General features: G+C 38.2%; 1 protein-coding gene across 1 annotated transcript in view; it reads right to left on the bottom strand.

Annotated features, from left to right (window-relative positions):
* The window catches only part of COL28A1 (collagen type XXVIII alpha 1 chain), a 201,584-nt gene that overhangs the window by 57,611 nt on the left and 126,875 nt on the right, over positions 1-17,098 (bottom strand). The window contains exons 26-27 of the mRNA XM_077123093.1: positions 9,221-9,289; positions 6,510-6,578 (exon numbers count right to left, since the gene is read on the bottom strand). Of these exons, the coding sequence (XP_076979208.1) occupies positions 6,510-6,578; positions 9,221-9,289 (138 nt within the window). The remainder of the gene's footprint in view (positions 1-6,509; positions 6,579-9,220; positions 9,290-17,098) is intronic.

Here is a 17,098-nt window from a genome sequence, read left to right as displayed (position 1 = left end):
CCCGTTGTTCCAATTTAGTGTTGCAGGCATGTGCAAGCTCAAGTCAGTACTCTTATCAAGATTCATTTAGCTTTCTATTTTTGTGCTGTTGTTTGTTTGTGGTCAAGAGGGGAAGAAAAAAAAATTTTTGCCTTAGACTTTTAATTTTGAAATAATTTCAAACTTACAGGACAGTTGCAAAAATAATACAAAATCCATACTGAGAATGTCAATATACTCCCCAATACCCAGATCCACTAATTTTACCATTTGCTGTGTCATTCTATCTGTATGACTGTCTGTCCATTTACCTTTTTCTAAACATTTTGGCACAGGTTGTATATATTATGCTCCTTGAACACAAAATATTTCCATGTACATAGGAAAAAACTTAAAAATTCAAACACCAGAAAGTTAACATATATTAAAAATGTATGATATATATTGCTATCTTGTAATACTACCCCATTATATGCATGATTATGAGTTTATAAAGTTAAATCCTATCAGTTTTCTCTTTAAATTGAGCATAAGCAATATAGGTACATAAAACTTTCTAAATTTACTCTTTATCCCTATCCAGGTACAGACAAGTTAGCATATTTCAAACTGACCCCTGACTTTTTATAATGGGACTCTTTTTGCTCCTTAAAGTCAATTACATTTCAATGAATAAATCATTTCTTTAAGGATGGCAATTTTCCATGCTGTAATAGGCATACTGTAACCACAAATCTAGTCAAAAAGATTCTGGAAACATTTTCAAAACCATCAGGTCACAGGCAGGAAGCAAACGTAAGACTGGCAGACTCCATGTGAGATTTCTACTACAGAATTCTGACATTCTTTAATTCTTTAGCTTTTCTATTGAAGTGGCACCAAAAGGTGCCAAAATACCTGATATTTTAAAAGCATATTTGGAGTTTATGGAAGCAGTGATTTTGACACAATTTAAACAAAAATAAATAAATTGATCTAATGAATGACATTAACATTAAACACAGATGAGAATCTGTAAAGCTCTGAGTTCTACCTGGATTCTCAAATCAGAGAAACCATTTTCCAGCAGCCCCCACGCCAGAACCTATCAATTGGACTGACCTACCCACCATCACTCCTTGCAGGTATCATTTGCTACCGGGACCCCAAGTAACTCCCATGACATTAACCCTCCCTTTATTCCCTCCCTAGGACTAATTGCTGGCTCTCCTTTTACTTCTGAAATTGGGCTCTTCATGCCAGTTTTGTCCCCCTGTGCCCCTGCTCTGGTGCTCTATCTCTCCCCAGCTTGAATGACAGCTATCTACAAGGTTTCAAGTACCTCTCACCCTCTGGCTCTGGCTTTGTTATAGATTTGAGTGTGCATTCCTTGTTCCTTTCCTGGCCCCACAGAGCCCTAAGCCTCCTCCAGTTATTTGGCTGGTACCCAACCTGACTATTTCTAAGTCTACTGGTACTCTTAATGCTGCTCAAACAAAGTAAGAACATATTAAGGCTCTAAGGTTTTCTTTTTACGATGGGATAAAATAAATGATGGGGCCGAACCCAGTCCTTGTAAACTTAGGAGAGAGAGACTATGCTTCAGATATCAGGTCAGCAACAGGCAATCTAGAAGTTGCCATGGAGACCATGCTTGTTTATGCTATCTCTTCAGTTGCGACACAATGAAGGCTAAAGTGCTCACATATTATATAGAGAGTTTTGATTTTGAGAATCAAATTAAGTCAAAAATGGCAAAGATCCAGTCTAGCAACATTAATTATGGAAGCACCAACACACTTCAGAATAATAATAAAAAATTTTCCATCTTTCCTAGAAACAGATTAAATTATCTGTGGCAGTAATTTCCAGCTGTTCACCAATCCCCTGGCTCCTCTTCTTCCTGGGCATGCAGCCAGGTGATCTTTCCCAGCCTCTTTTGCAATTAAGTATAACCATGTGACCAGTTTTTGCCAATATGATGTGGGCAGAAGCAGTATGTGTCATCTCCTGGCCAACACTTTTAAGAAGCAGATATGCCTCTTCCACAGTCTCCTTTTCTGCCTACTGATAAAGAGGCCCAGGAGATAGAGGAGCCATAAATGAAAGGATAGGTTCTCTGAAAATTGCTTACCAACCAGGAACACCCACATTGAATTGTTACGTGAGCAAAAACCTCTATAGCGTTTGAGCCGTTATGCATTTTGGAGTCTATTTAGAACTGTAGCCAGGCCTATACTAACTACTGCAACTAATATATTATGTCTTAAAACATTAAATCACTTGAATGTCAGAATTCTGGCATTCCAGAACGTTCCTGGAAAATGAAAAAGGAATTTGCAGAGGGGAAGGGAAATAAGAAGGCATAATAATGTAAATAACTACAAACATTTTGAATGCATTGCACACACTATCTCATTTAATTGCACTTATTTCTCACAACAATTTTAGGAAATAATATCGTTATCACCACTACTCAAGTATGGAAACTGGCACAGAGATACAATACTAGGAAGTGGAGAAGCCATGATTCAAACCTGTTGATTCCATAGCCAAAGCTCTGGTTGAGTACCCATTACTAAGTACTGGGCGTTTTATATTATATTATCGTCATCACATCTTAAAAAATTAGCATTATTATCCCCATTTTAAAGATGAGTAAGTTGAGGTTCAACAAAGATAAATGATTTATCCAAGGTTTCACACTAAAAAGAATCAGAGTGAGGATTCAGCATAAGGTCTAAGTGGCATCAAAGACCATTCTCTTCCCATTACACCACTAAGGTCACAGTGCAAATAGAGGAGAGGGGCACCCAGACTGAGTTTTCCTTCCTTTCCAGGCCCCTGATGGTCTTGCTGGTTGATCTATTAACTCTGTCACCATGGGGCCACTGTAATCTTTACTATTTTACAGCTTTAAAGCCATTAGAAATTTTGTTGGATAGTGTTTTCCAGGTTCCCTCCAGCACGTCACTGTGGCCATTTTTTTAAAAAACACTAATAAACTGGCTAGGCCTGAAATCTTGGCCCAACCTTGACTATAGTCTAACTACATGGAAGGTAGCCTCAGCCAGGGTTGGATCAGGCATGTTCAGTCCTAAAGGAAGAACTGTAGCCAGTGGCATGGAAGTTGACTCTCATTGAATAAAGGTTTCATGTGTAGCAAGAATTACAGTAGGTGGTCTGCAAATCTACCTCAGAAACTCTTGAAAATCAAAGAGGACTACCAGGAATCTTATTTATATAAGGACCTATGAGAGAGAGAGAGTGACACTGGAATTGTCTTGAACAAAGATGGAAACAGAGAGAGACTAGCCAGGATCCTGAGTAGGTCTGATGACTGAGGGAAGAAGCCGTTTCTATCTGTCCTCATACTTGGCTCTTTAACTGCACTGGATGGCCCACTTATTATGGCCCAACTGGCAAGGAGGGCTAGCTGGCCTATCATGGAATTCCTCAGTACCAAGCCTGTACCATCTCCCTCCTGACTTAACTTGGGAGATTTCTGGAATTTGTTTCTAGGAGATGGTCAATGCTGGAGTCTCACAATGAGACAAGATAGTGACATACAACCCCCTGACCTATACTTATCCAGGAGCCAGGACCTTGGAAGATGAAGGATACTTTGGGACCATGGAGCCTCAGTCCCATTTTCATCCATCCAACCAGAGACATCTATGATTGGGAAAAAGTACTGAGGTCTCTATAGGAGCTGGAGTTCCTCTTTAGTGCAGAGCCAGCTGGGCCACAGGGGGCCAAGAATAAATGCAAGGGGCTGACATAATGCCATGGAGGGCAAGCCTGTCATATTCTCAGGGTAGTCAAGGACCAGGGCTGTCACGGCAGTGACAGGTGACCTTTCCTAGGGTTCTAGGGAAGGCAGAAGGAGGGGTTTCCCTATAGTCTACACTCTCTCACATAGAGAATCAGAATACACTGGAGCATGGGAAGGGGATCTCCCCACTTTCCTTATAGGCATCCCATTCCAACTACAGCTGGCAGTCAGGGTGAGTCTTTTCTAAATAACTCCCTGATTATTTCATACTTCTCTGACTTCTAACTGTTCTTAGGATTATGGACCAAACTCAAGTGGCCTATGGGATCCTGCAAGACCCCTGCCTATCTCTGTAGCTCTGCTTTATTCTATTTTTTTTTTTTTTTTTAAAGGAAAGACAGAGAGAAGGAAGGAAGGATAGAAGGAAGGAAGGAAGGAAGAAAGGGAAACATCTTTAAACATTTTCTTGTTTTATTGTATTTTGTTTTTCCGTTTTTTGTTACATGGGCTGGGGCCGGGAATCGAACCGAGGTCCTCCGGCATAGCAGGCAAGCACTTTGCCCGCTGAGCCACCGCGGCCCGCCTATTCTATTTTGTCCCCTTCAATCTCTGGAGCTCATAATGGAATTGTCTTACAGCCTATAAACTCCATAAGGACTAACTTCATATCTCTCTTAATTATCATTTTATCCTAGCACCTAACTTATGTGATGAGCACATAAATGGTACTCAATCAGTATTGGTTGGTTAATTGAATGAATGAATGAATGAATGACTAACTGAAGAGCCAGTATTCCAGTAACAAAGCTAGGTGGATGCTGGAGCAAATCTGCAATTACAGCACAAGCCTTTATTTCCCTCATGGTTGGGATGGCATAGGGAGACATGACCCCAGTGTTAAAGGTTGACAGCAAGAAGGGCTTCTCTCAAAACCTACTAAGCAGACAGACCAACAGAGGCAAGTTTAACTGATTTAAATGACTTAAAAAAGGAATGGGTAATAAGTCAACAAATGAATGTAAAAAATGAAATTTCACTGATCAACTCAAGAAGAAAATGGTCAACTCAACATTTCAGTTCCCTTCCTTTTGCAGTAAAACAAAAGGACATTCATGGAACATGAAAATGAGCAATGAGTCCTTAAAGGAAGATTTCTGCCATGCTATATACTAGATTGATTTTATGAGTCAGCTTTGGTCAAGGCTTACTGCCAAGCTGTATCAGTCCACAACCCTAAGTGGAGGAAGAGTTTATCGCATATCTGGATAGGATTAGCAGTTTTCATCTTGGTTCTTTCCCTATGATGGGAGACTTCACAACATAGTTTCACTCAGGATGGAGTTTGAATATGGAGAGCATGTGAAAGGGTGGGAAACCTGGTAAGTCACAGCTGGTGAGGACTAATTAAAAGCAATGCAAGGTGTTTCTGCCTGAATAAGAAAGTATTTCCCAGACAACTTAGGGCAGAAAACTGGTACCAGATTAAAGAAGTTAAGGGACCAAACTAATACTACATGTGAATTGAGCTCACACTGGTGACAAGATTGGTGATCCTGCTAAAGCAAACTCATGCAAAACTATGTACATCCCTCCTTTAACTGGAGAATTTAATGAGTGATGTTATTTATAAGGAAAAAGGTTTTTGCTGTATTTTCCAGTGCCTGTACACTATCAGCAACATGTTAACTATCTGGTCTTTGCTTGAATACCCAACCAGAAAAAAGAATGACTGTAATTTAAAAGACCTGGCATGGAAGCCCTAGACTTGGTGTGTCAGACTGGATGCCTTAATAGACATTCTAGGAGTTTTGCTCTTGACTAAGTGCACTTTTTCTCCACAGGAGAAAGCAATTCAATTTCAACATGGGATTTCACAGTTACTATCTTATCCTGCTACAGTCTCCTCATGAAGAAATTCTGCTGTTTGGAAAGGAGTTTATTCTGAATGTTTCCAGTTTTTTTAGAGTTAATCTTAATTACCCAGGGTTGAATTACTCCTTTCCTAAGCATAAATATGGTAAAAACAGTAAAAGTTTATTTGAGAACAAAAAAATAGAGAGAATGAGAGTCAGTAAAAAAAAAAAAATTACCCTATTGAAAGTAGAAAAGAGAACTGCTTGAAATTGCATGGGCTTCTGATGCCAAATGTTTTCTACTAAGACACAGGAGACCTTGTGAGTTCCATCTTGCTAGGTAGCCTTGCTGCTGCTGAGCAAAAAATAAAGCCAAATGCAGATGGTTGTGAATTCCAGTCCACTGACTTCTGGGCTCTGGAGGGCAGTGGGTCTCACCCAGGCTGTTCATGAGAATCACCTGGGCAGCCTTTAAAACTATAGTACCCAAGTTTTACCCCTAGAGATTCAGATTTCACTCCTCTGGGGTAGGGCCTAGGCATCAGTATTACTTAAAAGCTCCCCAGATGACTTCATTGTGAACTAGGATTGAGAAGCCCTGGACTAAGGAAAAAGATGTCGATGAGGAGGGTAAGATGGAGAGAACATTCAGCTTGGCATAAATTCTCCAATCAGCTCAGAAACCAGCAAGAATAATTGTTACAGCTAAATTTTTCATCAAGCAATTTAAGTAATGTCTAGTGTCAGTGAAACTATTGTATTTACATCATTTGTACAATTCTAGATGATGTTTCTAAATACTGGATGCACTTTTAACTGCTAAACTTACATTAAATCCAGTTCACAATAGTATTATTCATAATCTCTTCTCATAATCACCCAAGTGAATTGAGAGATGACTCTAGCATGTTCATGTCACTTACTTTAATTCCTTGAGAGCCATGGCCAGGGGGTCCAGGAGGGCCAGGCAAACCTTTCTGCCCAATGTTACCCTGTTGGAAAATGGGGAGAAATTGAAAAGAATGCATAAGAGGATTTAGGAAGAAATAACCTAAATATTACTACTCTCAGCTTTGTTTCTACTTCAGTCTGATAGGACCTTCACCCACATTCCCTATGTGCTAATCATGTTTTAAATGAAGCAGTGTTTTCCAAACATTTTAAAGCCAAGAACAAACCTCTGCAGACAAAACCATAAATATATTCCAAATGTAAATAAAGAGGTAAAACAGAGCTGCTTGATGTAAGCAGAACTGGAGGCCTAGGAACCTTGTCAGCTTTGGATACCCTATCACCAACCGTGAGGGAAGAACAGGGCTGCATAGCATCAAATAGCAAATTGTATGCATTCACTGGAGTTGCATTTAAAGATTTAGTAGATATCGATGTAGATCTGTTCTGGTTAGAATTTGTCAGAAAATCTGTAGATGAAGCAATAGGCTAATGTAGTATTTCCTAGTATGTGTTCTTTACTATATAACAACCTTTGACTTCTGTGGTCAAATAAGATTGGAAAATGTTTATTTTCCAGTCTGCCTCCCCTTGGAAATCCTAATGCACATTAATAGATTAAAAGCTCTAAGAAGTCCCACAATAAAGAAATTAACTTTAACCAAAAAGCTTCCAAATTAAAAACTTTTTTATTTTAAATATTATGCTTTTAATTACAGAATATTGTTAGAATAATACAGATTGTAGATGAATACTAGATAGCTGTGTTTCATAAGGAAAACTGTTCTACATATTCACTTGTTCACCCACTCTCTACAACCATAGAAAACAGGCTCAGAGTATTCAGGGTATGTGCAGAAGCAGACAGAGATTTGGGAGCAGGAGGCATGCAGACAGCATCAGCAGAGAGCCTGATGTAAAACTTCTACACAAAGTTCAACACAGCAAAGGAAGGGCAGTGATTGGCACAAAGAGAAAAGACAGAAGTGGTCTGGCTCTTGCCCTTTTAACTTTCCAGTTGGAGCATAAATGTGTGGACAGATGGCTGAACACTCAAAAGCCTTTTCCAGAGCCTCTCACCTGTAAGGAGCCAAAAGCAGCAGCAGGAACAAGATAGGGGTGGGGAAAAGAACCAGGGAAGGAAAAGGGGGTGAAATACGGTTAGGTCATGGAGAATCTGTCTTCTGTGACCACTCCCAAGCTGATACCTGTAGCAGCTCATGGAAGCAACAAGAAAACTCTGATATTCATTAAAAATCATTAGCAACACCGATACAGGAAAAGACATATTTGAGTTTAGTCACCAAGAGCATAAAAGTCACTAAACAATTAAAACATGAGTATTCACAGTCCGTCAGATTTTGTATAGAACAAAACCATGACCCCTGCCCAAGCCTATATTCACACAGGAGTGGCAACAGGAAAGCCCCTTGGAGGGGAGGGTTTTCACCTTCATTAACCAAATTAAAATTCGATGGAACAAGCTTTGAACAATGCTGGGTTAACATAAGTTACTGTATGTCAGTGTTTTTCTTTCCAGTATGGAAAAAAACTTTATCTTTTCTGACTATAAGTAGAACACCTGCTCACTAGAAAAAAAAATAGAAATGAAGGTGTCAGTAAATATACCCATCTTCCCATCATCCAGTGATAACTACTACTATCATTTTGGGGGATATCCATTCATATAAAGTGATCTATAAGGTTAAAAATAGCCTACTGCCAAAATGGAGTTGATAGACCAAAAAACAAAAACAAAAAGGATAAACTGCAAATACTGGTAATTGTAAAGTCTTCAGTAAAATCTTTAAGCCTTTTTCCCTTTCCTCTCTGAAATGTGATACTAATTCATTTCTATACCTTTGTGTGCAAATAAACCGACATGGGTTTGGAACTTGTGATGGCTGAGTCAATGACACCTGCTTTTCCTTTGGACATGTCTGATACTTCCTTACCTTACTTTTCAAAGAAACCAAAGAAACACTTGTCAAACAAGTGAACTAACAGTAAAAACAGGGTTTCTCTATCTCAGCACTATTGACATTGTGAGTTGTATAATTCTTTGTTATCAGAGGCTGTCCTGTAGGTCATGCCATGTTTAGCAGCATCCCTGTCCCCTACCTCACTTTCCCAATAGTGATACCCAAAAATGTCTCCAGAGAGGGGAGGGCAAAATTGCCCTTAATGAGAAACACTGGATTAAAAAATAAAAGGATAAATAATCATCAAATTGAACACAGTAAAAGGAGAGGAAATAGAAATGAGAGCAGTGGGGGACAAAGGAAATTCCTCCTACCTTCTATGGGAACAATAAAACTAGACCCTTCACTGAGGCCCTCACAGAGTAGATAAGAAATATTATATGGGGCTCTGGCTAAAGTGAAGATGTGCTTCTTAATGATGGCAGTCTCTGAGAAACCTGGTAATATTTTGGGCACTTTGCAACTACTTTTAAAACAGGCAACAATTTTCTAATTTATTTTAGAGAAATTGATGGCTTCACAAACTTCATAAATTTTCTATTTTATTAAAGGTTCACATGATATGACAAAATTGGGCTTTTTACCACAATCAAGGAAAAATAAGTCAACATCAAAATTAACACTAATTGTGATGCTCATGTTGACTTTCTGTCACTTAATGGGATCTGACCCTTCCACAGAGCACAGACCTGAAGACTCACCTTTGGCCCTTGGGTTCCTATTCCTCGAGGCCCAGAGGGGCCTGGAGGGCCTCTGACACCAGGCTCTCCCTAAAAAGACACAGCGAATGACAATTTACTTATTTTTTTAATATATCATTGATTTTATTTATTTTTAAATATTTTTATTTAAGAAAACATATAATACACTTAGAACCGCCAAAAAATATATACCTTAGTTAGCTTAACCATAGGCATATTTAAATAAAGTGTCTATATAATCTTGTAACACCTATGTTTGCACGGTAGGTTTCATAAGCCAGTTTAAGATTAAGGCAATAAGGAAAAAAATCTGCAAATTCAGATAGCAAAGTTCTTAAATTCTAAATATCGGACACTAACTTAAATACCGTTCGATCAGGTGTCAAAACTGTGAATTTTCTCAAAGTATCAAGTAGAAAGTTATTACAAGTATCTACATTGCTATAGTAATAAAGTAACTACGTTACTAAAACAAGTTCCTTATTTTTCAAACTTTATGTTGTATAATATTTCATCTAAAAACCCTTGAATTTGACTAAATATTCATTGAGCCTTTTTCTCCCATACTTATTTTCCTATCTTTGGCGCTGTTATCTCTTTGTTTTTTTTGGGGTTTTTTTTTGCCACTTATGTACTCTTCAAACCACTTGATATAGGTCCATTTCAAATCAATCCAAATCAACTCACTTCTTGGCAACTGTGATGGTTAATTTCTTGTGTCAACTTGGCTAGGTTTTGGTGTTCAGTTGTTTGATCAGGCAAGCACTGGACTGATACCATGAGGGTACTCTGGATTTAAATCATTAGTCAGTTAACTGCATCTGTAGTGATTACATCTACAATCAACAGAGGAGACTGCCTCCAGCAATGAGAGATTTCCTTATCCAATCAGTTGGAAGTCCTTGAAGGGAGAACTGAAGATGTTAGCCATCAGAAAGAATTTCTATCTCTACTTCAGCCAGCCAGCTTCTCATGAAGAATTCATAGAAACATTCATCAGAATTCTCAACATGTAGTTTCAACTGGGAAATTCAATGCCACCGTCAAGTTCCCATCTTGTGGCCTGCCCTCAGGAATTCATACTTGCTAATCCCCATGGCCATGCAAGCCAATTCCTATAATAAATATCCTGTCAGTTCTGTTCTTTTCTGGAGTACCCTGACAAGTACAGTAATCTAAATTTTTTTCATAACTCCCCCCTCTTGAATCTGTAGTGGTAATTACCATCCTTGAGAATTTTATTCCCAGAGAACAGCTAGAAAACCAAAAAAGAGACAAGAATAAAAAGTAACCCTTAACAGAGAGAACCACATCCTGAACTAGATTGTTTTTGTTAATCTATGCAACAAAGAATATGCTACTTGTGTTAGGAATTGGCTCCATATTTCTGCCACTACAGAAGGGGAAGGGTAAGTTCTGTTATCCTTTTTAGTTTCTCCAAGGCTTGGCAATCTCATAGTAGGGAAATCACCAAAAAAAGTGATAGGATTGATCAGGGTAGGTCAGGCCTTGTTGTTAGGACTCTGAGATGTGGGTGATGGGAAGAAGGGAAATAATGTTTTCATTCACCAACTTCCATGTGTTCAGCCCCGTGCTAGGCATGTTCATATATGTTATTTAATACAATTCAGTATTCACAACAATCCTGCATTACAATGATGAGTGATTTACTTAATTTCTCTAAACCTCAGTCAATTAATCAGATATGTAGAAAACTACAGCTACATTTCAAGGGATAAGAATGAAGTGAGACATCCAATGCAATGTGTTGGTGGTGGTGTGGTAAATGGGATTCCTGTATTTTATGCATGATTGTTCAATAAACTCACAACTTCTCTAATAAAGAAAGAACTTTTTCATTGGTTAATATTAGCCTACATCTTTTTTAAAGTTGCCCATTCCAATTTTTTCATATTGAGGAGGGGTGTCAACAATAAAGGATAGGGATATATAATTAGTTGATAGTCTTGGAGAGGCCGGCCCCTCTGGGTTTCAGGGTTTACCTGGCCTAGGAACCCTCTGGAGGTTTTATGTTTCAAGAAAGTAAACTTAGTGCACAAAACTTTTATAGAGTCTCAATCAGAGCCCTAGATGTTCTTAAGAGTTAACAGGAATGATGTTAGTTGGGGTTTGGCAGACCAAGGCAATTAGCAATATTTAGATGAAGTTTGTATAAGAGTAGCCTCCAGAATAACCTCTCAAGTCTATCTGAACTCTCTTAGCTACTGATGCCTTACTTTGTTACACTTCTTTTTCCTCTTTTGGTCAAGTAGGCATTGTCGATCCCTCAGTACCAGGGTCAGACTCATCCCTGGGAGTCATGTCCATGTTGTCAGGGAGATTTTCACCCCTGAATGTCATGTCCCACGTGGCTAGGAGGGTACTGATTTTCCTCACAGAGTTTAGCCTACACATTTTTAAATTCCCTGTACATTTAAAATTCAGATTGATGAATTTTATGCATACCGTGAATTTTTATTGAGATTGTCTTCAATCTGTAGACATTTTAGAGAAACTGACATTACTAAAATATTACATTTCTAATTAGTGAAAAAAAAGAGAATGAAATGAGACAAGGCAGGTGCCCCTATCACAATGTAAGCATGGAGTGGCACCTGGTAAATGTTAGCTCCCCATCCCACCTGTTTCCTTAAAGAGGAAACTGAAGTTTGCCCAAGGTTGCACAGTCATTAGGAGGTAGGGCCAGGAGGATGTGGAGATAACCTTACACATTCTGGTGCAGCCATTTTGGAAAACAGCCATTTCTTAAAGCATTTAACAAAATTTACCATATAATTCAACAATTCCACTCCTAGTAGTCTACCCAAGATAAATGAAAAGACTTGCACACAAAAGATTTTAGCAGCATTATTCACAATAATCCAAAACTGGAGCTAACCTAAATGTCTATCTACTGATGAGTGGACAAACAAATGTGGAATATCCACAAAACAGAATACTATTTACCAATAAAAAGGAATGAAGTATTGTACATACTAACACATGGATGAACTTGTAAAATATTATGCTAAATGAAAGAAGATAGACAAGAGACTATATATTTAGGATTCCATTTCTAAGAAATGTCTATAAAGTGAAAATTTATTGAGACAGAAAGTAGACTATGGGTTGCCTGGGATCAAGGGTAGGAATGGGGACTAACTGTAAATAGGCATGAGGGCTTTTATTATGGTGATAAAAATATTCTAAAACTGATTTATGGTGATGATTTCAAAACTTAGTAAATTTACTTTAAAATAATCATTGAATTACATATTTGAAACGGGTAAATTATATGATATGCAAAATATACCTCATTAGAGTAATAAAGAAAAAACAGAGGATAGGGAGATCTTCCTTTTACCCAGAACTTCTTGCTCTTTGCCCTAGGTCCAGTTTTGTCCATGTCCTTTTTTTTAAAACTTTTTTTTTCTTGTTTTTTCTTTTTGTTTAGCTGTTTGTTTATTTATTTATTTATCTTGCCCATGTCCTATTATGTACAAAATAGTTTGTAACATCCAAAGGTACAAAAATCATGGATTATAAGAAATGGCAAAATTTTTTATATAGATAAACAGTCCATCTTTTAATTAATTTGTTTTTCTTCTTACAAATGCTAAAATATCCCTAGATTTAAAAAAAAAAAAAACCTGAAAAGAATGGAGAGAATTCTTAAGAGCTATGCTTTAATACTGACTTAACACTCTTAATCTCTACTTTCATAATTATGTATTGCTAACAGACCACTTTTGTGATTCTAGTGTCATGTCTCCAATTTTTCCATTTAGTTCTTAGCTGCTTTTGAGAATCCAGGTACGAATTACATCTTTAACATCTCTTCCTGCTGACTCTCAACTCTCTGAGCGACCCAAGCTTTTTCCCAGCTTAAATAATCACTCCTACCAGTAAGAGCTCCAAATATAGAATAGAATTATACACATTTCTATTACCTCTGAAATACCTTTAAAGGGAGTGCTCATAAGTTCACCATGTGAGGGCTTCCAACTGTACTTGACAAATTTGATAATTCTTCAAAACTACGTCTTTTCCTTACCATTTTGACACCCTCCAACAAAACAGGAGACCAGTAAAAAAGTTAATAGATTTGACCCAGAATCATTAAATGTTTTGCCAAAAATGTTTTCTTTGCCCAACTTCCCCAATCTGACCCAGGGTATGATGGCTTCCACGCTCCTGTTTCTGCTCACTTCTGCCCTTCCATGATGAGGGGAAGAGGTTGGAAAGGAAATAGCCAGATACCATGTGCCACCAGATGTGATGTGGTAGGAAATACCCAACCCTACTTATCAAGTATTTGCCAAAAAAACTAAACTTGAATCGGAATAAGTCTCTAGATTTTTCTACCAGTTTACATATAATACAGAGGATGAAGGAACAGCTTAAACAACATGATGCAGATGTATTCAGAAAAATTCAAATTTTTCTGAACAAATAACCCAACCACAAATAATAAAGTACAAGATAAAATTAAGGGAGGAATCTTTTGGTTAAAAGAGATTTAGGAAACATCTTAAGCAAATGCAATGTGTGCATAGTATTGGGAAACAGATTCAAACAAACCAACTGTGGCAAATTTAGGAGACAATCTAGAGAATTTGAATACCAGATATTTGATATTAAGAACCTGATGTTAATATTTTTTATGATATGGTAGTGATAACTGTACTGCATTTGTGTTTTTAAAAAGGGAGTGGGGAGTATATAGAGAGGGACAGGCCAAGATATTGACTTCATAGCTTTTCCTCCTCTTCAGTTTTTTTGAAGAGTTTCAGCAGGATTGGAACTAATTCTTTCTTGAATTCTTGGAGGAATTCACATGTGAAGCCATCTGGTTCTGGAGTTTTCATTTTTGGGAGCTTCTTGATGATGACTGATTCAATCTCTTTACTTTTGTTTGCTTTGTGAAAATCATCTATTTCTTCTTGAGTCAACGTTTGATGTTCATGCCTTTCTTGGAAGTTGTCTATTTCATCTACGTTGTCTAGTTTATTAGCATATGTTGCTCATAGTATCCTCTCATTACCTCCTTTATTTCTGCAGGGTCAGTAGTTATGTTCCCTCTTCCATTTCTGATTTTATTTATTTGAATCCTCTCTTTATTTATTTATTTGTTATTTTTGTCAGCCTAGCTAAGGATATATCAATTTTATTGATTTTCTCAAAGAACCACCTCTGGTTTTGTTGGTTTTTCTCTATTGTTTTCATATTCTCAGTTCCATTTATTTCTGCTCTAATCTTCATTATTTCTTTCCTTTTGTTTTCTTTAGGGAAGACAGCAGTACAGGGGGGTGTGGAATTTAGTTTGTTCTCCATGGCAGCTAGTAAACAACCAGGAACTGTCTGGAACAACTGTTTGTGGGATTTCTGTGACCAGACACACATTGTAAACCAGCTTGTACTGGGTGGAAGAGTCAAGATCACAGAACAGAACTGTATGTAAAGTCCCCCATACTCTAAAGGCTGGCACCTCTCCCCCACTGGCACAGCAGGCTGTTTTGGAGTCTCTCATCGTGGAAAAAGAAGTACTCTCTACTAGAAGCATGGGACAGAGAGCTCACCCAAGCTTCAACTGCAGATTTGATTAACAAATTCAGACTGCTGAATATAAGCTCTTAGCAAAGATAAATATACAAAAGAAACATGGAGTTTTCTCTCAGGCAGAGGAGAGGCAGGGCTGACCAAAACAAAACAAAAAAACAGAGTCTTTTGGAGTTGACTGAGCTCAGAATACCGGAAAAGGGCTGTGCCCCAAGAAAAGGAGCACGCAGAGCTGGGTAACAACTCCAGCTCTTGATTGGCAAATCCAGGGGTAAGGGACAAGCTCTGAAAAGGATTTTTTTTTCCTTCCAGCAGCCTATTAAAGAAAGCCCAGGCATTTTCAACTTTCAGCAATGCCCCAAGCAAGGGCAGAATTAAGGTATGTCTGACAGACAAGGTAACTATTTTGAAGGAGGTAATTCACTAAAAGGCATGTGTTTCCCAAGAGAATGAAGGAGCAGGGCCAGAACAAGTGGCAGCTCTCTTTCACAGAATGCAGACCCCAGGGACTGGGATAGAAGTTTTAAACCTACAAAAAGGAGGCAGCAACCCAGTCTGTCTCAAACACGTCCCAGTATGGGTAGGGGTGAAGAAAAGGAGGCTGTTTGAGAAACTGTCAATTTTCTACCCTGCAGAGAAGGGACCGAAGAACAACTCCTACCTCCCCAAACAAGAGTGGGGGTGAGGTGGGTCTGGCAAGGCTCAGCATAGGCAGTATCTATTATTTAAAGAATTCAGACCCCAGGAGCTGTCAAATAGAAACAGTTTAAGCCCACTTTCTGCCTCAGCCTGTGTCTCAACCACATCCCTGGCAGGGATGTGGTCTTCTGAGAATTAAATACCACTTTATGCCAGAGGAAAGCAGTGGGCTGACAATCACCATTTGCTGGGCAGGATAGGAAAAGCAAAGAATCAACAACACCAGTGTAGTGCAGGGTCTCACCCCAAGGGAAACTTGATGCTAATTAGCCTCTTCATGAGTATGGAGCCTCCCGTGTCTGAGAAAACATGATTGGAGTTGATCCTATCTAGGGGGACATTCCTCAAAAAGCCTTCCATATAGGCAGGGAAAGAACCAAAAAAACAAGAGCTGAAAAAGTCTGATCATTTTAACAGAAGTTATCCCAGAGGCCTAGAATAACTTGAACTGAAAGTCAAGGAGCAGAAAGAGAACAAAGCCAACCAAGAAGAAAATTCTAAAATAGAGAAAATGACCTCCGTAATAAACTAATCAGATGTGTAGACACCAGCAAAAAATACTAGAATTCACAAAGATATGGCCCAGTCAAATGAACAAACACTTCAAATGAGACACAGGAGGAGAAACAAGTCTCTAACAGTGTTCAAACAAATCTTCTAAATCAATGTAACAAGTTGAAGGAAAATGTGGCAGAGATGAAGGATATAAAGAAGACACTGGGTAACCACACAGAAGAACTTAAAAGCTTGAAAAAACAAATGGCAGAACTAATGGGAATGAAAGGCACAATAGAAGATATGGAAAACACAATGGAGACATACAACAGCATATCTGAAGAAGCAGAAGAAATGATGAGTGGACTAGAGGAAAGACTATCTGAAATCCTACACACAAAAGAACAGATAGGGAAAAGAATGGAAAAATACGAGCAGGGTCTTAGGGAAATTGAATGACAACATGAAATACATGAATGCATATATTATGGGTCCCCCAGAAAGAGAAGAGAAGGGAAAAGGGGCAGAAAGAATAATGGAGGAAATAATCACTGAAAATTTCCCAACTCTTATGAAAGACACAAAATTACAGACCCAAGAACCACAGCACACCCCAAACAGAATAGATCCAAATAGAACCACTCTCAATACTTACAAATCAAACTGTCAAATATCAAAGACAAAGAGAGAATTCTGGAAGCAGCAAGAGAAAAGAGATCCATCACATACCAGGGAAACTCGCTAAGACTATCTCTGATTTCACTGAGTGAAATCTCTCAACAGAAACCATGGAGGTGAGAAGGTAGTGGTATGATATATTTAATACAATGAAAGAGAAAAACTGCCAACCAAAAATTCAATATCCAGCAAAACTGTCCTTCAAAAATGAGGGAGCTTTTAAAATATTTACACACAAGCAGACATAGAGACAGTTTGTGAGCAAGATACTTGCTCTAAGGGGAGCACTACACCCAAACAGGAAAATACAGGAGAGAGGTTTGGAGACGAGTGTAGAAATGAAGATTATCAGTAAGGGTAAAAAGAGAGAAAAAAAATAAGATATGACATATAAAATCCAAAGGACAAAATGGTAGCAGAAAGTAATGCTTTTACAGTAATGACATT

The sequence above is a fragment of the Tamandua tetradactyla genome, chromosome 1, assembly GCF_023851605.1.
Source record: "Tamandua tetradactyla isolate mTamTet1 chromosome 1, mTamTet1.pri, whole genome shotgun sequence".
In the NCBI taxonomy this organism is placed as follows: domain Eukaryota; kingdom Metazoa; phylum Chordata; class Mammalia; order Pilosa; family Myrmecophagidae; genus Tamandua; species Tamandua tetradactyla.
The sequence above is the reverse complement of the archived record's forward strand: the minus strand, read 5'-3'. Positions and strand labels throughout refer to the sequence as shown.